The following is a 24,091-nucleotide window of genomic DNA, read 5'->3' as shown; positions in this document are numbered from 1 at the left end:
TCGAACCTGGGACTTCCGCACGCCAGGCCGACGCTCTGCCACTGAGCCAACCGGCCAGGGCAGAAGGTAGTCCATTTTTAGACATCCAAACCTCACCCTCTTACTCTCAGATGAAAACATTTCAGAGGCCTCAGTGGGTCTCACTCTTCAGCTGGGAATCTTGACCACAGCCTACAGAGAAATCTCCCTGCGTGATCTGCTCCTGTTTCCCACAGCATCTCAGCTTCCGTCTCCCCTCCCTTTCGTCTTGGAAGTTTAGCCTCCTCTTCCTTCCTTGATCATGAGCGTCCGGTCCCGGGACTGCCCCAGCCCCTTCCTCTGCTCTCCCCTTCGGAAGGGCTCTTCCTGAACACCTGCCGTGAACCAGGTGCCGCTGTCCGCACCGAGGGCACAGCAGGGAGTTGGAGCTTCGCTTCTCCCGGGCGAAACAGTCCATAAAGAAGGACAACGTGGGGGCTCGGATAGGAGCTACAAAGAGAATAAAACGGAGTCATGTGATAGAAAGCAGGGGTTGGGTGGGGAGGGGAGGCCTCTGGGAGGGGGGTGGTCAGGAGTCGGCGTAGGAATCTCTCAGAGGTTCCAGGTGGAGGGAGCAGCGAGGGTGAGATCGCTGCGGAGGGAAGGACCCGGCCAAGTCGAGCAGCGGAGGGCAGAGCGGCACAGAGAGCGAGGCATGTGTAGTGAGACGGCCCCACACCCTTGGGGGCCCAGGTGAGGACTCGGGTGCAGCTGGGACGCCTTTCTGGTTTCTACGATGTCACATGGCCTGTTCTGCTTTCTGTGTGTTCCTCAGCTGCCCGTTTCCTGCCAGGTTAGAATGACAGTCCAGGGCCCTTAGAAGGCAGAATAGCGTAGGAACCTTACCAAGCAGGCCCCTCACAGCTGGTAGGCGTCTGGTGACCGGTCGTGCTAGGTCGCCATCCTGGTTCCTTTCTGTTCCTCTGCTGCCTGGCTCCGTTCCCTCAGGGAGATGCTTTTGTTTTTCACAATCAATAGTCTGTGTTAGGGAATTCCTACTGGGTAACACGTAAGGCTCTCTCTGCCTTCGTTAAGAATGGGGTGCACCAAGCCTCCCCCTCGAGTCCTGAAGGTGCCTGTCTCCCTGGGGTCTTCACCCTACAGGTGAGCTGAGTATTTAGCGACCCGAAGGTTAGTTAAAACATTGGCCTTGCGTTGAGCGGACGAATGCTTTTTGCTTCGAGTTCTCGGAATTATTCACGTTTGAAGCCCGGTTACGCGTAGGCGTTCTCGCAGTCTGTGTTTTATGGTGGGGACCTGGCGTGTCGCCGGACGGGTCGGAGGCCCGGGGTCCGGCTGCCGGGAGGGCTAGAGCCGGAGGGCACAGCCCTGGCCCTGCCCCTTGGCCTGGACCTTCGGAGGGCACAGCCCTGGCCCTGCCCCTTGGCCTGGACCTTCGGAGGACACAGCCCTGGCCCTGCCCCTTGGCCTGGACCTTCGGAGGACACAGCCCTGGCCCTGCCCCTTGGCCTGGACCTTCGTCAGCTTCAGGGAGTCCAAGGGAGGCGAGGCCCACGCAGAGGGTGTCGTCGCCCGACCCGCCTCCCGTCTCCACATACAAGGTCCTTGCCTGTCTCCGAAGGGAGCTGAGACCGAAGGCACCTAAAGCGTGTCCCTTCTTGAGGTTTTGTCGTTTTTAAAGGGGAGGCCCGTGCTCAGCGCAGAAGCAGGGAGGGAGACACTGGGCCTCCTTCTAGCCTGTCCACTGTCCTTTGTCACCTCTTCTGTTCAGAGGTGGCTGTGCATAGGCTCCCCCATTTCCCAGGGGAGTGGGATCAGAAGCCAAGAAAATGAGCCCACACTGCCTTTGCCTTCCATTCTGAACGATGTTGACAAACTCACGGTGACCGGCTGGTTGTGGTCAGCCTCAGACCAATGCTTTGGAACGAAAATTAGAAGAAAAAAAATAAACCCTGGCCGTCTGGGGAGCCCCGGGCTCTGGCGCTCGGAGGTCTCCTGTTGTCGGTGGCCCCTGTGCCTCCGGATTTATCCAGTGTAACCCTTGAGTGGGTGGTGACATTCTCTTCCAGGGCATGAGACCATCTCCTCGTCTGTGGCTCAGCTTTCGGTCAGGCTTTAGAAAACACAGGAGGCCCTCTGCTTTTGTGGCTTCATGTTTTGCAATTTGAAATCTTTGTGGCTCCCTGGGCCAACCCACACTCTCGGCCCAAGTAATGTCTCTTGAATTTCCAGACCCTTGTGGGATGCCCGAGCCCTGGCCAGCGAGAGAGGCCCCGGGGGCTGGGCTGTGGTGTCCCGATGCCCACGTATCAGCCCCTCAGCTCTGTCACCGACAGCCAGCAGCTGATTTGAAACGCTCATTCAAACCCGGATCCAAACCATATGGCTCTTGCAGCTCACAGATTTATTTATTTATTTATTTATTTATTTATTTATTTATTTTTGCCTTTTACAAAATTTAAATGGCATTCCTGGGACTTCGCCAGAGTCGGGGAGCCTCCCTGTGCTACTGCAGGAGCAGGGATGGACCGTGACACGGCCTGAGGGGGCAGGGGTTGGTTTCCAGCGGGAGAAAGGTGTGTGTCCGGAAGCCCCTGAGTGTGTGGTCACTGAGACACACGGACGCCCAGTGCTGGCAGTGACCCAGATGGTCATCAGGCCCCTTCCTACACCCTGTCCCACCCAGCTTCGGACCCCTCTGCCGTATGCCTACAACGTGTTTATCCTCCCAGTAACGGGGAGCTCACTACCTTTCCAGAGAGTCCCCCCTGTCACGCCAAGAGCTAACAGCGTGGTCTATTCATTCATTGATTCTCCAGATGGGTGCACCGATCTGACGGGCCCTGTTCCCCTGGAGCCCACAGTTCCTCGGGGAGACAGAGAACACAGGAGTCCGTCGTGGGGGTGGATGGTGGACGGGGCTTCGCAGGGGACAGATAGGGTGGATGGTGGACGGGGCTTCGCAGGGGACAGATAGGGTGCTGGTGGACGGGGCTTCGCAGGGGACAGATAGGGTGGATGGTGGACGGGGCTTCGCAGGGGACAGATAGGGTGCTGGTGGACAGGGCTTCGCAGGGGACAGATAGGGTGCTGGTGGACGGGGCTTCGCAGGGGACAGATAGGGTGCCGACACAGAGAGTCGCCCTGGGGAGGAAACAGCTGGTCTCGAGAGGCCTCTTCCTGTCACGGTCCTGTGGATTGAGACTTAGAGACCGAGAGGGACGGTCACAGGAAGAACCTCAGGAAGAAAACTGCTGGAGGGAATGGAAATGGCTGGAGCTCCCCCCCCTCAGGCAGGAAAGAGCTGATGTGTCTGTCAGTGACAGGGCTAGGGTGACCGAGTGTGCCCGGCTAGAGCAGCCCTGGGGTGGGGGTGGGGGCTACTCACAGACGTCCTGAGCAGCACCCCTGGGAGGAGGAGTCCCGGGGTGGGTGGGGGGCTACTCGGGCCTCACAGACGTCCTGAGCAGCACCCCTGGGCTGGAGGAGTCCCGGGGTGGGGGTGGGGGGTACTCGGGCCTCACAGACGTCCTGAGCAGCACCCCTGGGCTGGAGGAGCCCCAGGGTGGGGGTGGGGGGCTACTCGGGCCTCACAGACGTCCTGAGCAGCACCCCTGGGCTGGAGGAGCCCCAGGGTAGGGGTGGGGGGTACTTGGGCCTCACAGACGTCCTGAGCAGCACCCCTGGGCTAGCACCCCTGGGAGGAGGAGCCCCGGGGTGGGGGTGGGGGGGACTAGGGCCTCACAGACGTCCTGAGCAGCACCCCTGGGCTAGCATCCCTGGGCTGGAGGAGCCCCAGGGTGGGGGTGGGGGGCTACTCGGGCCTCACAGATGTCCTGAGCAGCACCCCTGGGCCGCCACCAAAGGGTGTCAAGCGGCAGAGTGCGGGATTCGCCTTGCGTTTTGAAAGCTCGTCCGGCTGTTCTGTGGAGAGCGTCTATTGTGCACTCGGATTTAGCCGTCTGTCCTTCAAGGCAGAGGTCTGGGCTGGAATCTTGGTCTCTCCAGGGGGCATTTAATGTCGTGATGCTGAACAAAATTACTAGTGGGGGGGGGACTGCACGAGAGGAGAGGGCAGAAAGGAGGGAACAGGGCCCACGGGAGAGTCTCGTCCTGCCCGGGGGGCTCCTGGGGGTACGGGGGGGGGGAGCTGATGAGAGCAGGGAGGAGTGGCCCACGTGTAGGGGGCATGCTATGAGGCCTTGTTCATTAAGACCCTACTTAGCTAACCCCCTCTGTCCCCCTTTCTGTCCGGCCATTTCCGGTTGTCTTCGCTCACGCCTGACGGGTGAGACGTGGTTTTATGCAGCGGCCTGGCTTGTCCTCAAGGAGTTTAAATCTCCTTAGTGTCCCTGGACTGTTTCTCCACGTATTGGAGACGACGGCTTTATCTTCCCCGGGGGTCTTCCTTTCTCCTGAGGATGCGTCCTTCTCGAGGCGCCGAAGTCACGTCTGCGCCCAGGAGTGCCCGTGGGTAGCGGGCCGGAGGTCTGGCCCTGCTGGAGCAGGGTCAGGGGTCCCCTTGGCCTGTGGACGCAGGGAGGTCAGGGGAATCTCTTTCTCTGCACCCCCCCCCCCCCCCCCCGTCTATCTGTTGTGGATTCTAAACATAAAGGAATCGTTACAGCATCATTTTATTCATTAGCTTTCAAACCTGTCGTCGAACTTCTCAGGGTCCCCCCATCTGTTGTAACTGGGAAACCCAGTAGACCGGGCGTCGGGAGTCCTTGCTTTTCTGCCTGGGTCTTGTTCTCACAAACTGGGGGGCTGGGGGAGGGGGCCTGGTGGTGTAGGACCTGGCGTGGGTGCCCACGTGAGTCCCGGGGTCCCCTCCCATGCAGGAGGTAGTTGTGACGTGGGGGACCTCTGGGTGGAGGCAGTCTCAAGCTGGGCCTTGGAGGTCGAGTAGGACTTCTGGAGGCTTGGTGGGGGCGGGGGAGCAGAGGGTTGTGCCCGGGGAGGGACATGTCCCTGCTTTGCTGTGACTGGAGAGCGGTGGGGGCGGGGAGCGCTGGGGTCAGTCTAGGTCAGGGGTCCCCAGACTACAGCCCGCCGGCCGCATGCGGGCCCCCTGAGGCCATTTATCCGGCCCCTGCCGCACTTCCGGAAGGGGCACCTCTTTCATTGGTGGTCAGTGAGAGGAGCATAGTTCCCATTGAAATACTGGTCAGTTTGTTGATTAAAATTTACTTGTTCTTTATTTTAAATATTGTATCTGTTCCCATTTTTTTTTTTTTACTTTAGAATAAGATATGTGCAGTGTGCATAGGGATTTGTTCATAGTTTATTTTATAGTCCGGCCCTCCAACGGTCTGAGGAACAGTGAACTGGCCCCGTGTAAAAAGTTTGGGGACCCCTATTCTAGGTCTTAATTTGCAGGATGCTTGGCCTTTTCTTGTACTTTAGGAGTGAGAGGGAGAGAGGGGGCTTCCGACTATTTTTCTCAGGAGAACGCCTTTTCCACCCAAAGGGTCTGCAAACAACGCAGTCCTCATACTCCCCAGGGCTCTCTCCGTCAGTGCCGTGGGCGGGTGGTCAGGTGATGAAACCCGTCCTTCCCCTCGTCGCTGTCCTTTTCTGTCGATGACCCAGCGTTTCCAAGTGAGCGATTCTATTATTAAAAAAAATTCGGGTAACGAAAGTTAAAGTTAAGCAGGCTCCGCCCCCCCCCCCCATGTCCCCAATGGCGAGATGAATACTCGACTATTTCATTGTTCATTGTAACGTCTGAGGAGGGAGGTTGATACACTTGACCGTGGAACCCACTCCCTCTATTTTTTATTTCTTTTTTAAAATTAACCGGGGGAGGGGGGGTATAAGTCTCCCAACAATGCTTTGGGAAACACAGCCTAACCCGATCTTCTTGATCCAACTAGAGTTTTCCAAGCAGGGAATGAAGGAAGGGAATCTTGATTTTCAGGCAGCCCAGGTACCTCAGTGGCTGTGCTACACATGCCTTTTAAGTCCAAGGGTTAGTGAGCAGAACAAGAGACTCTTGGTGTCACACCACAGGTACCAGCTGGACTCTGAAGCAGTTTCTGTGCGCCCCAGGAAGCCCCTTAGCTTGGAGTGCGTTAATTGAAGGGTGGAGGCAGGTTCAGCCGAAATGGAGCCTCTCACATAACAACGTCCGTATCGCTGTGAGCTCCCGGTCCACGTCTGGGGGCGGAGGGCCCACAGACAGCGTCCTGCTGCGGCCTGCGTTCTGCGTCCCCGCTGGGCCCCGGCAACGTCGCCGTGAGACCCGAACCCTGTTTCAAAGCCAGCTGCTGGTCCAGACGGGGAGGAAGCTGAAGTCCCCTCTGGGGAAGGGAACCGGGCTGGGGCCCCACACAAGTTCCAGCTGGTGGTGGGCGAAGCCAAGTGCAAAGGCCACATTGTTTGGAGGGAGGCCTCTTGGCCAGTCAGCTATTCCTGGAATGACATTCACCCCGAGAAGCGAGAAAAATGGGGATTTGTATGATGGCCGTGGGCCGGGAGGTGTGAGGGTGGGGTCCAGGCCTCGTGGGTCATGTGCTTCGGAGAACAGCCCGGCATTATGCAATGGGTAGTGCTGGCCCTGGCCGTGGGCGGGGTCTGTCCCCTCTGGTGGCCCCTTTCCTCCATGGCTCGTTTCTGTCCCCCGGCCTCTTCACTGTGTGTTGTGACCATTCTGCAACGGGCCTTCCTTCCCCTTTGCAGAAAACCTGTTCTCTTAATTGAGTCAGAAAGCTTTTATGAACTGACCAGAAGTGGGACTTGGTGGGGGGTGGGGGAGAAGGGGTCAGGGGACAAGAGGGGTGGGCGCTGCCTCCTGGGGAGGGAAGACACAGACAAGGACCTGAATGAACTGGTCGTGCAGAAGGGCTTCATCCTTTCTGGGTCCTTAACTTACTCAACTCTAGGCCCCAGGCTAAGAATACAGCTGCGGGGGCATAATATATAATATATCTTTCCTTCGTTGCTCAGCTTCCGGCAGCAGTGGGGGGGGGGGGGAGCGTGTGTGGGGGGGTCTGACCTTGAAGCAGGCTGTGACCACCGTGCGGCCCAGCCTTCCCCCTGACCGGCCTGGGGCGCTGGGTCAGCCTGCGGCCGGGGCCCGTGTCCAGAAGCCGTCCACCAGCCACTTTGCCCGTCACTCTTGCTGGAACAGTAGCAGGTCAGCGACGAGCGTTAGGACCTTTTCATCCCTGTGCTCCGCACCGAGGGTGGCGAGGGGAATGAATGCTGCCGCTGGGAATTCCAGGGATGTTCGCCGGCCCCGAGCCAGGCCCCGAGAGTGACGGTGGGGACGGGCCGTGGGCTTCTGTTAATAACCGCAGACGCATCCGGGCGGCTCAGGGAGGCGTTCCGATCCGTCACCGGGAACGCTGGCCTCAAGCTGGGTCAGCTCGGTAGGAAACAGGCTTGTACTGGACGGCTTGGCCGCGGCATCTGACTCGAGGAGTCCTTGTCCGCACACCTGATTTGTCCGGCTGCCGTGGAGGTTGGCAAATTAGACCGAAGCTGGCCAGCCAGCTGATTTTGTAATGTACGTCTTTATCACTCACGTCTTGACTGAGGCAATTGCGTGCTCCAACGGCCAAGTTCAGGGGCCCGCGGTGGGGACCACGTGAGCCGCCGAGCCTAAACCATCTACGATCCGAATCTTCACAGGTGCGTCGCCCGCCCACCCCTCTGCGGACGATTAAAATAGAAAGGGCTATAAAAGCTGCACCAAAATGCTTTTCGGAGTTCAGGATGGTGTCCTAATAATACGTGCAGCATAGGTAAACACTGCGGTCGCCATTATTCCATCGCTTGGTGGCCCACGTAGAGGTGTCCCCCCCCCAAATAAAAGCCGTACCCTGGAACAGTCTGTAAATGCTGTTTCCCCTCAACACCCTCCATTTCAATAAGACCAGCAGAGATTAAGTACCGGGTTAGAAAGGTGGTCAGCTGAGCTAGGGAGCAAAGCCACCCCGGCCTGTTCCAGGTAGGGCGCAGGGTGTGACGGCTCCTCCTGGTCACTGCCCACCCTTGGGTGAGCCCAGTGCCGATGAATGACCCCAGCTCTGGAGCAGTGTCCTCCGACCCTCAGGATCTCCCCACGGGATCCTGAGCTTCCCTTCGGAGCAGTTGATACCCACGGCCCCCTTTCCATCTCCAGCCAGCCTGGGGGGCCAGACGGGCAGCTGCTTCCTTCTGGCCAGCTCTGTTCGCCCCCCCCCCCCCCCCGCCCCTGTATAGCTTCCGGACGGACAGCAGGCAGGGAAAGAAAAAAGCCCCTGGACCTCAGTCCTGTCCCAGGATTCCGGTAGCTCTTCGAGTTTTGGAATCCTTAACTTATGACTGACCGCCGTGTCTTCTTTACCTTATAATCTTTTAATTGTTTACATATGATGTGAAAATATCCTCCTTGTTAAAAATAAACCAAATTATACAGAGCAAGTGAAACAGGCCTCCTGAACCAACCTCTTCATTCCAGCCCCAGTTCCTAGGGGTGAACCATTGGTATTAGTTTAGCTAACACATTATTGGCTCTTTTTTTCAATGAACACACACACACACACACATGCTTGCATGTGTATATCTCTCTACACATATCGTTTTTTGGTGTGTATTTACATATTGACTTCCTGTGGTGTGTATACTCTGGTCTTTTCATTGTCTTGGAGATCTTTCAAAAGTGGTTCATTTTCTAACTCATGAGTTTTGAACCATTGTAGGGGATATACCCTAATCTGTTTTCACCCATAAGAATGGTGTTACAATGAACAACCGTATTCATTTCTCTTTGAATTTATGTGTATTTATCCAGAATATAGTGATCAAATTGTGCAGTCGTGTTATAGGCATTAAAATTTTTAAATATATTTTGCCAAATTGCTGGTCACAAAGGGATGATTATATCATCATTCCTGTGAACATTGTATGGGGAGGTATTTATCACATACATATTCTGTTCATTTCAATCATTTTGGTATTTTTGACAAGTTGATGGATCAACATTGATATCACATTCCTCGTGAATTTTACTTGCATTTTCCTGGTTATTAGTGGGTCGAGTACCTTCCAGTACGTTTGCTGGCTGCTCAGATTTCTCCTTTGTGAATCACATGTCTATATGGCTTTTAAATTCTACATGTGGCTGTTCGATGCGTCTGGAATTGAACTTTGTGAATGGTGGGAGGTAGAGAGCTAATTTTTATTTTTGACAAACAGATCACAGCACCACTTATCTGTGTCACACTCTTTCCCGACTGATTTCTATGCCGTGTTTATTGTGCGCTGAATTCACGTGTGTGCTTCCACCGTCTTTGTTCTGTCTCTTGTTTTATTTTTCTTTCATGATTAATACCACACTGTTTGAGTTGCTGAAACTTAATCATGAAAATATGAGCTGTGTCTATCTCTGTATCTGACATCGGGTGTGTGGTGTCCGGACTCATGGGTTTTGTTGGTTTATGAGTCTGTTTTTGTTCTTTGCTGTTGTGTTCGGCTCAAAATCATTCTTGGCTATTCTTGCTCATTATGTTTCTTTATTTTTATTGTTTTAAGATGAATCTTTGGAACATTTTGTCAACATTTAGCTGAGATGTTAATTAGGATAACGTGGAATTTGTAGATTACTTTGAAGAAAAGTGACATCTTTCCAACTTTGAGAGTTTCTATCTGGAAGCACAGTATGTTTCTGTTTCTTGAGCCCTTCTCTTATGTACTTTAATAAAATTTATCTACTTTGTTGATTTCTCCTTCCCCCTCCAAAAAAAAAAAAAATCCAGATTCTTTAATTAACTATATTTTTGTCATATTTTTCTATTTCATTAATCTCTGCTTTCGTTAGTACGAAGTCAGTTAATTATGGATTTAACGTTTTTCTGAGTTTAGTTCATTTTTTTCTATGCTTTCTAGCAAGTGCTCTATGGGTACACACATTTCTCTGAGCACTGCGTGGCCACAGCCCACCGGATTGCTGTGCAGAATGCTCAGTATTGTTCCTGCTGGAGAATTTTTTACTTCTCATCTTGGTTCCTTTATCCAAGGGATTATCTGGAATACTATTTTTAAATTTCTGAGTTTATTTTTGGCTAGCTTGTTTTTAATTTCTACTTCTTGTTTGCTTTTTGTTGTGCCTGTCTTATGTCTGTTTTATTTCAGATTTGTTGAGAACACGGTCTGTAAGACTACCCCATGCATATTTGAAAATAATTTATACTCCTTGTGATATGGAGACAAATTTTCTATATACCTATCAAATTGGGTTGGTTGATTCGTTATATAAATAATCTATATTCTACTGTATATTTGATTTATTTGAGTTACCTGTTCTGAGGGAGATATGGTCCACTCTTCACTGGGAGTGTACCTTTATTTGAGTGTCTTCTCACACTTAAACTACTTTTGGCTTTTTGCTCTTTCCCTGGCCTTGTTACATGCATAAAGGTTTCTGACTGACTTTTTTCACGGTCAACTGCATCTTTCCTCATTATGAACTATCCCTCTTTGGCTACTTCTTTCCTATTTAAATTTTTTTGTCTGAAACTATTGTTACTATATCTGCTTTCCTTCCGTTTCCTTTCCTTTCACCTGGTGGCTTCTTTTTAAAATCTTTGATTTTTGACTTGTTTGCTTTAGGTGCATCTCTTATGTAAGACTATATAGATAAGAATTATGTAGTTCAGGATGAAACCCTAAATCGTATCACGAGTGATTTGAGTCCAATCACGCATATTGAGGTTGTTGATAGAATCGGACTCACTACCTTCATGTGTGTGCTTTATTTATGGAGCCTGTGGCGGAAAATGTTCTTCTTCAACTTGATAGCCCCAGAATCCGCCGAAAGGGGCCTGGCTCAAACAGTGGGTGCTCAGCAAATGCTCACTGAGTGGAAACTTCCTTAATCCCCTCATTCTGATCTGATCTGAGAAACAACTCTTGGCAGAATGCCTCAGGGGTCATGAGTGGGAACTAAGGTTTAAATTATTGGTAAGCTGAGTTTTGGAAAAGGATTTGGTTACTTGAAGCAGCTGAGGGATGTGCCCTATTCATGTAGATGGAACGTGTGAGAGTTGGAGTTTTCTCTGAAAATGAGATCTGGTAAAAGTTCCTGTTGTGAATGACAGTGGAGGGTAAAGACGAAGTTAAGGTCTCTGAACAGGAGAGGAGACTCCCGGACATCACCTGCACCCACTGCTGTCCCTTTGCAGGTGCGCGCCGAGGGGACCCCTGTGTCTGCAGGTGCACGCTGAGGGGACCCCCGTGTCTGCAGGTGCACGCCGAGGGGACCCCCGCGTCTGCAGGTGCACGCCGAGGGGACCCCTGTGTCTGCAGGTGCGCGCCAAGGGGACTCCCGTGTCTGCAGGTGCACGCCGAGGGGACCCCCTGTGTCTGCAGGTGCACGCCGAGGGGACCCCCTGTGTTTGCAGGTGCACACTGAGGGGACCCCCTGCAAAGCCAAGTTGCTGTCGGCCTTCGTTGTGGATTTGTGGGCTTGCTTCCAGCTTCTCCTACTAGAGTGATGGATAATTTTTTTTTAAAACAATATTAATGGCAACATTAGCTTTATTGCAGACTGTCCTTCCAGGAGAACCACGAGGCTGGATAGCGACAAACACATCTGATTAGGAATATATAAAAATGCAGCCGGCGTGGCTCAGCACCTGTTAGACATCAGCTTCTTACCTTAATTGACAAAGAAGTTGAAAAACATTTTGAAAAGCATGTGTCCTGTCATAGTGAAAAGTACACTGAATAGGAACCGAGGGCCCCGGGTTCGGCCGTGCCAACTGGGTTCATCCAAACATCCCGGGAAATCTCTTTCCGTATAAGGGAGGTGAATTGGTTGATCTTTCATGTTTTCTTCCGAGTCTAAAATGCTTCTGGAAAATCTTACGTGAGGCTCTTGTAATGTTTAACCAGCACCTTTATTTGTTATTATTTTTTAAAACTTTTAATTTATTGATTGATTTTAGAGAGAGAGAGAGAGGAAATCAACCGGTTCTTCTCTGTGTCCTGACCCGGGATCGAACCAGCAACCTCTGTGCTTCAGGGCGATGCTCGAACCAACTGAGCCATCCGGCCGGGGCTAACCAGCACCTTATAAAATTCTGCCACGAGCCCCCTACGTGTCACTCAAACCAGGCTCATTTTATTGGGTGGCGATTGTAAACCATCCCCAGGCCGTCGCTTGGAAGGCTGCGTTAAGCGCCTGTGTGGTTTTTCCATGACACCCCCGCCCGACCCCGAGCGCAGAGGGTGAAGGCCTGTGGCCCCTGCAGCTGCTCTTCCCCGTGGAGAGCAGTGTCCGAGAAAGGGCGTGGCCGGCGGGTGGGCAAGGCCCCACGCAGCTCTCCCAGGCGGACGCGCCGGGCTCCCTCGGGAGCGCTGGACCCAGGCTGTGCCCCCCCCCCCCCCTTGCTGGAATGCAAAGATGAGGATCAGGACGGACCAAGGAAAGACGGACTTGGCTGAGGAAACGGGTTTCCATGGCTCTTCTCCATTAGCACCTTCTTCCTTTTTATTTTTATTTATTTATTTATTTATTTTTTACCATTTTCTTATTCCCATCTGTCCCCTGTCTGTCTTTGGGGGACACTGATATGTTGAACAGCGGTTTTAAACTATTCTTGTACTACGGGCATTCCAATACGCCCTTTAAACACCTCCGAGGGCAAGGCCAGAGAAGGCAGGGGCAGGGCTCAGGCCCTCTTCCACACATACCCGTCTGTGTGAGGCAGGGGTCCCCAAACTACGGCCCGCAGGCCGCATGCGGCCCCGAGGCCATTTATCCGGCTCCCTCCGCACTTCCGGAAGGGGCACCTCTTTCATTGGTGGTCAGTGAGAGGAGCACATTGACCATCTCATTAGCCAAAAGCAGGCCCATAGTTCCCATTGAAATACTGGTCAGTTTGTTGATTTACATTTACCTGTTCTTTATTTTAAATATTGTATTTGTTCCCGTTTCGTTTTTTTACTTTAAAATAAGATATGTGCAGTGTGCATAGGGATTTGTTCATAGTTTATTTTATAGTCCGGCCCTCCAGCGGTCTGAGGGACAGTGAACTGGCCCCTGGGTAAAGGGTTTGGGGACCCCTGGTGTAAGGGGTACGTTTGGGGTGCCGGCCCTCACGCGGCGTCTCTCCCTCCAGAATGGCTGCAGTCCGTCCAGGCCACCATGATCCTGTCCATCATCTTCAGCGTCCTGTCCCTGTTCCTGTTCTTCTGCCAGCTCTTCACACTCACCAAGGGGGGCCGCTTTTACCTCACGGGCTTCTTCCAGATCCTGGCCGGTGAGTGGGGACACCGCCGTCCGCGGCTGTGGGGCGGTCAGTGCTAGAGGGACGTGGCCCGGAATGACTGATTTTCCCGAGTCTGCCCGCTGGACGGTTTTCCTGAAGGACAGGTGTGTGTGTGTGTGTGTGTGTGTGTGCGTGTGCGCGTGTCTGTGTGCACACGCACGCGTGTGTGTATACCTTAGAATTCGGGAAGTGCCCCTTCTTCGTGGAATGCCGTGCACAGGAAGTAGGACCAGGGGCTCTGGAAGGAAGGTCCCTAACCAAACCCAGAGCCTTCGCCGGGAAGGACGCTGCAGTCTGGGCACAACATCCGCCCTGAGCGCTGAGGGTGCAGTGTGGCAGAGGCCAGTCCTGAGGGTGGATTCGCACAGATTGTGTTAGGTCCCCACGGAGCCATTCCAGCCCCGGCACAGAAAGTGGCGCCGACCTGATGAAACCACACTCACAAGCTCTCACTCCCCTCTGCCCCCTCTCCTCGGTTCCGCGGGGCTTTGACTTACTGTTGTCACTTGCAGGTGTCTCCATTTTGACACCGTGGTGAAACTTGCCATCTTTTCCAACTCTGGGACCCTGCCGACACACCAGGAGGTCTTTATCTCCTTCCCAAACTGCCCCCCCCCCCACAGGCTGTCCAGATGTATGGTGTGCAGAGCCCTCGAAACTTCTGCTGCAGAGGGCGACACCTCCCCGTCCCCTCTCTAGAGTTTGACCGCGTCCTACTTCTTGTCCTTTTGTCCGTAGACTGCCGGCTCACTGAGTCAGCAGGACGTTGTCGAGACGTAAGAGGCAAATGTGGTGGTGGATTCTGTAGCCCAGGTTAATGAATGGCGAACTCCCTACGGGCCAGAGCACAGCTGGGCACCGTGCGATGTTCTGCGTTCTGACTGAGCAGGCGAATGGCAGAACATCTCTTGCTAAAAAGAGACAGAGGCAGAGAAGGAGCGAGAGGGACAGAGACAGACAAGAAGGGAGAGAGAGGAGAAGCATCAGCTCATAGTTGTGTCACCTTAGTTATTCATTGATTACTTCTCATATGTTCCTTGATGGGGGGGGGGGCTCCAGCTGAGTCAGTGACCCCTTGTTCAAGCCAGCAACCTTGGGCTTGAAGCCAGCAACCTTTGGGTTCAAGCCAGTGACCATAGGATCGTGTCAAAGAGCCCACACTCAAGCCAGCAACCCCATGCTCAAGACAGATGAGCTTGCGCTCCAGCTGGTGACCCTGGGGTTTCAATCCTCTATCCCAGGTTGATGCTCTAGCCAGTGCACCACCATCTGGTCACACTAGCATCTCTTGTTTTAAGTGCTTGTCAGAGTGTCACTAGTGCTGAGTCACCCCCTTGTGCTCGGGAGCAGTCATGTGAGGGTTGAAAACGGTCCATGTGCCCTTGATGGATGAGCAGATAAGTGCATCTAATGGCTTGCATAGAGCTGTACGGTAAGACACAGCCTGAAGTTGAATGTTGCTGATTTTTTTTTAGAAGCCAGAGATGTATTTATCCTTTCCAGGAAAAAAGGAAGTAACCTGGAGATCCACTTCTCATTGCATGCTTAAATATAACGTTTCAATATATACAGTTTCAGGATTTCATAAACAAACAGTGCTTTTCTACTTCCACAGTTTTACTACACCAGACCAAGCTCCTGGGTTGTCACCAGCTGGGCTGAGTTACTAAGGATTCAGTGAAGGCCGTTTCTAGGTATATTAGAGGCGGAGTCACCGTTATTCACTCAAATTTCCGGAAGTTATACATAAAACTAGAATGTATGCTGGCATTGCTTTGGCTCACCGCATTTGAATGTGATATAAATTCAAATGGTGATCTCATCCACTGTATCAATGGATGTATGCTCAAGTAATATAGTCTTCCGAAGCAGAAGTCTCATAAAATGTTTCTATTTGATCTAGACAAGGTTGTTACTTTACTGATAAATAAGCTGCCGCCGGCAGAGAATACACTGAGTGTGCAAGGCCACCCTGCTAGGAGAGTGAGTGTTTACACTTCTTGTAGCACAGGGACTGAGGACAGTTTGGTACCATTTTTATAGTCAGAGACACAGACTACACCAAAAATCTTTAAGGAACACAACATCCAAGGTAGACACTCAGCTTTTGGTCCTATGATTCTTATTTTATTGAATGGACGTCAGTGCAGACTCGCATTGTACATTATTCCCGAGTCCCACACTTCGGTGGCTGGCTCGCAAGTGCCTGCGCCGTGAGGACGGATTAAACCGCAAATACTGGGCTCGGAAAAGCTGTCGCTGTTGAAGGGGCTTCTCCGAGCGGACAGCACTTTTCCTCTGCACCCCCCCCCCCCCCCCCCCCCCCGCTGAGATAGTTCAGCTTTAAACTCTGTAACAACGATGCCCCATTAACAGCATCGTGTTAGGTCAAAACCCGAGGTCCAGAGACAAGCACCGTCAAGTCAGCTGCAGATGAAATGCCGAGGCTGCCCTGTGTGTCCGAGTATTCAGCCCAGCAAAATACTCTGTGTGTTTAGATTTGCCTGATCTTACGAAGCGTGGTTACTGGCCACACTCACTTCTCCTCGGAGCTCGGTGGGGCCTTCTGGAACTCGGCCGTGAACACCACCGAGCTGGAGAAGCACGTAGGGCTGCCCCTCCTTGATCCTCCGCAGATCTGGCCGCTCGCCTCTCACGAGGCCCACGGGCCCCTTACCACTGGGTCGGCGTCGCCGCCCGCCCTGGGAGGGGACCTTATCTCGCGTGGGAGCTGGCGAGCCAGCACGACAGTTGCCATTTGTTAGGTCCTAAGAGTTTTCTGTTCTTAACCCGCGAACTCCCCAGTCCAGCGGGATCCGAACGGCGGTCTTCGGGGACGCTCAGGTCCCTGGAGGGCTGCATTTGACCTTGCTGTAGAGTCTCCCCGTTAAAACTCAGCACGAAAAAGATGGAAGGATCTGACTCAGAGGTTGCCTGACTCTTAATGCCTGACAGTTCTAAATCGGCCGGGTCCTGTGTGTTTCCCAGCTCACAACCCAGGGAGAAGTCGGTGACCACAGAGGAAAGGAGGGGAAGGTTTGTTGGAGTTGAGAAGTGGGGCCAGCCCTGAGAACTCACAGCTTAATCCTGACGAACCAATCAGAAAACTAACACACACACACACACAACAAGAAGAGGGAAGGAACAGAGGGAGGGAGGGAGGAAGGAAAAAGAAAGAAAGCAGCCCCACCATCATGGGATGTACAATCTTAAGAGTGTTCCTGCCACAATAGACAAGGTCCGGGCAGGGCAGGTGCGTCCTGAAAGCCTGAGGCATTTGAGGTGGAAGGCACCAGGATCTTCGCCGAGTCTCTCTGGTGACAGTTGCAGGTTGGATGATGTCTGCATAGCTTCTTTCTGGAGGGCCTGGCTGTGATCTTTACAGACCTTACACCCGAGGGACAGGACAGGCCGGTGCAAGGCCAGGGGGTGGGGCTTGCGGAGCTGACTAGGTATTTAGGAGCGGTCTCTGCCTTCCTCCGTCCGGACCCGGCTCTGCACGGGGCTACAGGTCCGCCTGCTGGGCTGCATCAGGCTCCTCCCCTTTCACAATGAGCCACCGGTCTCCCGCTGAGGAACGAGCTTTCCTGGGCTGCACATGACTTAGGCTGGCTGCCTCCTAAGTGTCATCCTCTAGTTGAGTGCTTTTCCATCTTAGCTGCATGTCAGACGACCCTGTAAGACGGGGTGCTTTTTAAAAAAAATGCCCGGTGCTCAGACTTCATCCCTGGGGTGTCCTACTTAAGAGCTCTTGGGTGGGGCTGCTCTGAGGTTCGTGCAAGGTCGGGAGCCACCGGGGTGGCCGTTCCACTGCCCCTCATCCCACTGAAGGTCTTCTAGGACATTTCTCCACAGACGCTCATCCTAGTCACGAGCCATTGGTTCTTCTGAGCCCCCTTCTTAGAGAAGGGCCGTCCCGATCCTGTATCTGGGTTCTGGTGTCATTCTTATTTTCAGAGCCCGGAGACATCTGTCCCCAGACAGTAGCTACCCTTACCCCTAACTCTGTCGGGCTGGGTCACACTGGGTGGGAAAACCTGAAGAAATTCATGAAGATATGGGCCTGAAAGAGAGGCACGTTTTCCTCTATTTCACCTCTTGCACCCAGCAGTGAGCTAGCTCTGAGCCTGCGCATAACAGAAGGCCCCGGGTCACCTAGTGGTTGGATGACAGCATCACTGTGTCCCGTGGGCGGAGTCAGACTCGAGTCACATGTGTCGTTACTGTTTACTGTCTCCCGAGGGAGATTCTCTTTTTCCCATTTGTTTCATTTCTTCTGCCAGACAGACTGATGCAGATGTGGTAGAGAAAGGGCGTGAGGGCACAATACGTTGGGAAGCGAAGCAAAGCCTGGTGGCCTCCCTCTGTTCAAAGACCGATGGATGCCCCGTTTAGAAACCTCTCCTTCCGAGAGAGGCGTTCCGGATGTTGCCCAGGCCGTGCCCAGAGCAGAATCTAGAACGCTGTGGGTGACTTTCCAGGCTGCCGGGGTCCCTTGGGTGCTGGAATGGACGCGGGGCCGGCAGCACAGAGAAGGCTTGGTGCAGCTCGGACGTGGAGGCCAGTGCCTTCAGAGCGTTGGCCCTCCCAGCCTCTTCCTGCCCCAGCTTGCCACCCTCAGGCTGAGGTGGGGCGAGGAAAAGGCACGCTCTCACTCATCAGACCCACGCCACGGAGGCACCTTCTGCTGACCGGCTCGGGGGTCCCGCTTGACGTCCACTTTCTGGCCGACCGCACTCTGGCCTCTGTTCCAATGAACTTCTTTTGCAAAAAGGTTACCGAGGTCTCCACCTTTAAACCTTTTGCAGAATTCACCCACAACTCCTTTCAACACTGTTGACTGTTCACTACTTGAAACTGTTTATTCTCTAGGCTTCCAAGCCGTTACTGTTTCCTAGCGACCCCAGTTAACCCACTGGACAGGCCTGCCAGGGTCCCCTCCCCCTCCTCCCCTGTCCGAGGCACCACCAAGGCCAGCCGGTGGGCGCCATCCTACGTAGATGCGTCCATTTCTCTTCTCGTCCTCACTGACGCCGCTGCAGCCCTGCAGAAGCCAGCACATGCACCCTGCTGTCCCCTCTCTTGTCCCCTCCCCGAAAGCCGTTTCCCACACTGCTGTGGGGCTGATCTCCTGAAACACACCTCTGACCCTGCTTTCTCCTCCGCTGAGGATGGGCTCCCCACCACGGCTTCCTCAGCCCGCCGCTCCGGCCCCTCTCCCGGCCGAGGCGGGCTCTCCTTGCACTGCGGGGACACTCAGTGTCCCTTGCCTCGCTCCGGTCTTCCTCCTTCCCTGGGCTCCCTTCCCTCCTCTCTCCGCCTGGCCAACTCGGACGCACCCTTTGGTCCCAGGCCGGCCCCGTCTCTGCCGCCAGACTTCTCCAGGCCCCTGGTTTGGACCCAGTGCCCACCGTGCTCTCGGGGCATGGAGTGCACTCCTCTCTCCCTCTCTTCTCACATCCTACGGTATTGGACGTTTCCGCTGACCCCTGAAGGCGGGGCTCTGGCCTCGTTCATCTGGGTGCTCTCAGCACCCAGGATGGCGCCTGCACACAGTGGGTCCTCGCTACGGGTTTGTGGAGCCCAACAGAATAGAGGTAAGGAAGTTTGAGGATCCCCACCATTTCTTCCTTTGCCTCCGGCACCTTCCTCGCTCCCTTCCGAAAGTTCTGGGCTCTACCTCAGTCCTCTGCAGTTGCTGTCATTGTTAAAGGGTCTTGAGGTCTCCTCTTCTCCAGGGTTTAGGGAGGATTTTCTGGGAGCTGTTTCAGACTCGGCCATCCCGAAATGGGTGGAAACTCTTGCGAACTCTTGAATGCCTGGTACTTTTGTGTTATCTGGAAGGGTCTGTGTCCTTCCACTCAAGGATGACCTACACTCCCAGAAGCAGGCCCCTCTCAAGGTGTCTCTTGTCACTGCAAAGCACAGACCCTCAGGGCATCCCTGTCGCTGCTAAAACACAGACTGCTCCCCAGTGGGAAAAGCAGGGTCCCTGCCAGTGGCTTCACCAACCTTCTTCATGGGGAACCTTCATTACAGGGAACCTTTATCACGGGGAACCTTTGTCACGGGGAACCTTCATCACGGGGAACCTTCATCAATGCATTTTCACTTGCTGGTTGCTGAGAAAGGGAGTCACAGTTCACTTGTGAGAAGCAATGTTTGACTTTTAGGGACTATTTTAGGACATTAACTTCTCCAGGTTCCAGGGTGCGTCTATGGCATTTCCCAAGAGACAGCCTTATAATCTCGCATTTCCCTAAGACTTCGGTCCCCTGAGAACAACCATGATAAAGCGTGTAACGTGTCTTTGGCTTTGTAAGTAAGCCAATTGCTCTTTGAAGCAAAAGCTACATTCCTTGACTCCTGAGGTTCCAGGAGGGGACATGTCATAAATTAAGCTTTAATGCGGTGCTAATTAGTCATCGCACATGTGTTGTGTCCTGCCCCTCTCTCTCCCTCCTGGTCGTGGACAGGATGTTTTCTCTTTGGCATTTTTTTTGCCAGTGAGATCTGGGCACAGCTGGTCTCCAAGGCTACAGGGGCCTTGTTCTTGCCAGCGCTGGTTAGGCCCACACCCCATTCGGAAGCTCAGCGGGAACAATAAGCATTGTCCCAGCCTTTTAGCATGCTGTTCATCCCTCCCTCTCTCCTTGGGTCCTGCTTCTCTCCTCTCTTGCTGTAGCCCCGCCCTCCTTAGGTAGCTGCGCTCTAGCCCAAGAGACAACTTCAGTATCTCTTTGAGACAGGACTTAGCACTTTGGAGAGGTGAGCCCTGGAGTCGTAGGTGAAGATCACGGAGGATCGTGGATCTCAAGGCAAACGGAGTGTGTTCCCAGTAGATCAACACTGTGTTTTCTCAAACAGAAACCGGCCGGCTGTGGTGGCCCCTCTGACACAGACAGAGGTCTTGGGTGTCTCCCAGCCCGCAGTAGGTGGCGGGGTCCTGGATCTGGTCCCACCGTCGCTCTGAGACTGTTGTGTGGCTTTCTCAACGGGGGCCAGTTCAGTGGGAGTTTTCTGTTCTTCTGACATGCAGAAGGACGGTCTTATCAGGGTGGCGAATGTGACCTAGTCCCCATTCTGCACTTTATTCAGACAAAGTTGCAGTGTCCCGACAAATAGCAGTGAGGTTAGGTGTGGGCGGCCCAGTGCATGGGGAGCTTTGGAACCACAGGAATCCCACACGGCCTGCTGGGTTCATAATGGACTCACTCAGAGCCTTTCAAAGACCCTGCTTTCAGGAGGAAACAGAGCCGCTTTGTGCGGCTGCAGCCTGGCGTGCTGACGGCGCAGACCCCTCCCTGCAGGGGATGCTGACTGTCGTGGTGGGCTGGGACTGTCACGCTGGAACTTGCCGGCTCCGTGAGGACCAAGGTGGAGGCTGTTCTTCTCCTTCCCGCACCAAAGGGCTGCGTTGGCGGGCAAGGAAGGGTGGCCCGCTCTTCTGCCAGGGTACGTGCTGTCGTCTCAGCCTTCTTTTGGCTCCCAGTCCAACCTCGGAGGCACCGAGAACTGGGGAAAGGGACCTGGGGCAGTGAGCTTGCCCGGGTCATCTCCTCCCTCTGTGGCTGTGTGTCCCTCTCCTGTCCTGTCCGCCCTCCTGGTTTCCTCCTCACCCCGTCATCCCCGGAGATCTCTCTGTCTGCCCAGCCGTGCCCACAGGCGTGGCATGTTTTGTCTCTTACATGGCAGGCCGTCCTGCTAAGAGGGTTAGCACGGGGTTCTGCCCGTGTTCCGCCAGGGGCCCAATGGTGTGTCCGTGACGTGACTCACAGAATGGCAAAGTGTCATTTCACATTCACGGGCTCTCCAGATAACACCCTTCTCGTTGGTAGAGTGCTCCACAGGTCTGCAGCTCCCACACCCGGCCATCCTTGGAAAGAGATAGGCAGGTGTATCTTGCAACCCAAATTCTCTTGGCGACCTTGTGCCTGCTGGAAGTTGGTGACAGAGCAAGAGAAATAGGGCAGAAAAGATGATAAAGACCCGTGGCTGGGTGGCTCAGTGAATCAAGTTGTCCTGGCATGTCAGAAGTCGTGCGTTTGACCCCTACTCAGGCATGCATGAGCAGCAATCAGTGAGTACACGACCAAATGGAACAGCTACGTGAAAGAGTTGATGCTTCTCTCCTCTCCCTCCCTCCTTCTCTCTTCCTCCTCTCTCCTTCTTCCTCTTTCTTCTTTCCTCTCTCTCTTCCTCCTCCCTCCTTCTTCCTTTCTCTCTCTCTCTCTCTCTTCCTCCTCTCTCCTTCCTTTCTCTCCCTTCCTCTCTCTCCCTTCCTCTCTCTTCCTCCTCTCTCGTTCTTCCTCTTTCTTCTTTCCTCTCTCTCTTCCTTCCTCTCTTCCTCCTCCCTCCTTCTTCCTTTCTCTCTCTCTCTCTCTTCCTCCTCTCTCCTTCTTCCTTTCTCTCCCTTCCTCTCTCTCCCTTCCTCTCTCTTCCTCCTCTCTCGTTCTTCCTCTTTCTTCTTTCCTCTCTCTCTCTTCCTCCTCTCTCCTTCTTCCTCTTTCTTCTTTCCTCTCTCTCTCTTCCTCCTCTCTCCTTCTTCCTTTCTCTCTCCCTTCCTCTCACAAATCAATGAAAAACAAGCAAAGCTGACAAGGACGATGGCCGGGGTCGCACAGATGGGACGCGGTGTGCAGACCGCCTTCCATGGTCCTGTATCTGCAGGCCTCCTCCTCTCGCCTCTGGACCTGGCTGCAGATCCTTCTAGAGCCCCGTGTGCTCTCACACTGCATGCCTGCCCCCTGCAGCCCGTGCGGTGGCCTGCGTGCGCGTGCGTGCGTGCGCGTGCGTGTCTGTGCGTGCGCGTGTGCGTGCGTGCGTGCGCGTGTGCGTGCGCGTGTGCGTGTCTGTGCGTGCGCGTGTGCGTGTCTGCGCGTGTGCGTGCGCATGTGCTTGCGTGCATAGTCAGGAGCAGCGAGAGGTGCGGGCGGCTGTCCGGGGTCCCGCCTGGGGGTGGCGGAGAGGGGTCCCCACGGCGATCCCCCGCTCACTGCGCGTGTCCCCCTCTCCCCAGGTCTGTGTGTGATGAGCGCGGCGGCCATCTACACGGTGAGACACCCGGAGTGGCACCTCAACTCGGACTACTCCTACGGCTTCGCCTACATCCTGGCCTGGGTGGCCTTCCCCCTGGCCCTTCTCAGCGGCGTCATCTACGTGATCCTGCGGAAGCGCGAATGAGGCGCCCGGACAGTCTGTCCGCGGCTCTGAGCGCACACGGGGAAGGGAGGAAGGAAACCCAAGACAGACACACAAACAAACAAACAAAAACACCACCAAAAAAAAATAGCTAGCCAAAAAACCCAAACTCAAACCAAACCAAGCAGAAAGCAGTAGGGGGGTGGGGGGAGGGGTCCGTGTTGATCGAAGATGTATATAATATCTACGGTTTATAAAACCTATTTATAACACTTTTTACATATATGTACATAGTATTGTTTGCTTTATATGTTGACCATCAGCCTTGTGTTGAAACCTTAAAGAAGTAGCTAAGGAACTTTGACATCCTAATCTTATAACCACGCTCAGTATTTTTGTTTTGTTTTGTTTTTGTTTTTCATTATTCTTGATTTTTCCCAGAAAGAAAATAACTCCATCTCACCCCCTTCCCTTTCATTTGAAAGAAGATACCTCCCTCCCACACCACCTCATTTAGAAAACCAAAATGTGGGTAGAAACCCCAAATGGCCAAAAAGCCCACTTATTGTGGGCGACCTAGTGTCCTCCCAGAGACACCACGGCCCACACTCCCGCACGCACGCGTGGCCGAGACCCTGAAAAACTGGAGCCCTCGGCAGAAATCACGGCTGTGGCTCTGAGGGGGATTGCCCTTGAGGGGTGAGTGTCCCGGCCACACATCTCGATGAGAAATTGGTGACCAAAAAAATAAATAAATAAATAAAACACAACAAAAACAACAGAAAACCGAAAACCTATGAAATGGTGCTATGTATTTACCATTCCTTGTTATCACTAATCGTCTAAACGACTCACTGGAAATTCAATTAACCGTTTTACACCCTAAAGGAGAATGGGGAGACCTGAGTAATTCTGTGTAATATAAACAATTTATAACTGCTTTTCTAACTAGCGAGGCTGCTCTTATTACTATAATAAATACACAAGAGGCACCGCTGGCGACCCCTCCCACACTTTTCTCGCGGTCGGAGCGTTCTGGACAAGTCTCTGGACCCTCTGGAGCCCCGAGTTCCTGGGGCTCAGCGGGGGTCTAGCCTGTCCTCTGTCTCCAAGGACTGTCTGGCAATGACTTGCACTGGCCCCCAACTGTAGATGTGTATGTGGTGCCTTCTGATGCTAAGACTCCAGACCTTCTTTTGTTTTCCCCCTCGCTTTGCTTTTTTTCTGATTTTATACCAACAGTGTGGACTAAGATGCATTAAAATAAACATCAGAGTAACTCACTGATCTCTGTCGGGTTTTTTGGGGGGGGACCTGGGTGTGAGTGTGAAACACCTGTGGGCATGGAGGGGGGGGGGGGGAAAACCCCAGCGGAAAGTGTAGGTTTGGTGTGAAGGGACCAAAAAAAGCATCTCGCTTTTGTACAAACCTTCCGGAAGCCCGGGCAAATGTCTACTGGTTGGAGAGGGCCGAGAACCACAGCTGAAACGGGAATTGTATTGATAGATGGACCAGGAGGGACGCGAGGGTCCGTTTAGTCAACCCTCTCTCGTGCTCTGTTCTCTGATGACCGGCGTGGGGACCACAGGAGTCTTCCTGCACTCACCTCACGTATGGGGAGTGTTCGTATGAACTGCACAGACCTAACGGTCAGAAGGAAGGGAGGGAGGGTACAGCGGAACGTACACGATCGCGATCTGAGGCCGAACTTG

The 24,091-nt window shown here is 53.6% G+C and overlaps 1 protein-coding gene across 1 annotated transcript in view; it reads left to right on the top strand.

Moving 5' to 3' along the window:
- Window positions 1–23,662, top strand: part of PMP22 (peripheral myelin protein 22) — a 32,133-nt gene extending 8,471 nt beyond the window's left edge. Inside the window, exons 4-5 of the mRNA XM_066364921.1 lie at window positions 13,089–13,229; window positions 22,258–23,662. Coding sequence (XP_066221018.1) covers window positions 13,089–13,229; window positions 22,258–22,421 — 305 coding nt within the window. The 3' untranslated portion in view covers window positions 22,422–23,662. The remainder of the gene's footprint in view (window positions 1–13,088; window positions 13,230–22,257) is intronic.
- Window positions 23,663–24,091: the final 429 nt, after the last annotated feature.

The sequence above is a fragment of the Saccopteryx leptura genome, chromosome 2, assembly GCF_036850995.1.
Source record: "Saccopteryx leptura isolate mSacLep1 chromosome 2, mSacLep1_pri_phased_curated, whole genome shotgun sequence".
In the NCBI taxonomy this organism is placed as follows: domain Eukaryota; kingdom Metazoa; phylum Chordata; class Mammalia; order Chiroptera; family Emballonuridae; genus Saccopteryx; species Saccopteryx leptura.
Note: the sequence above shows the minus strand (reverse complement) of the source record. Positions and strands in the feature narration are given on the sequence as shown.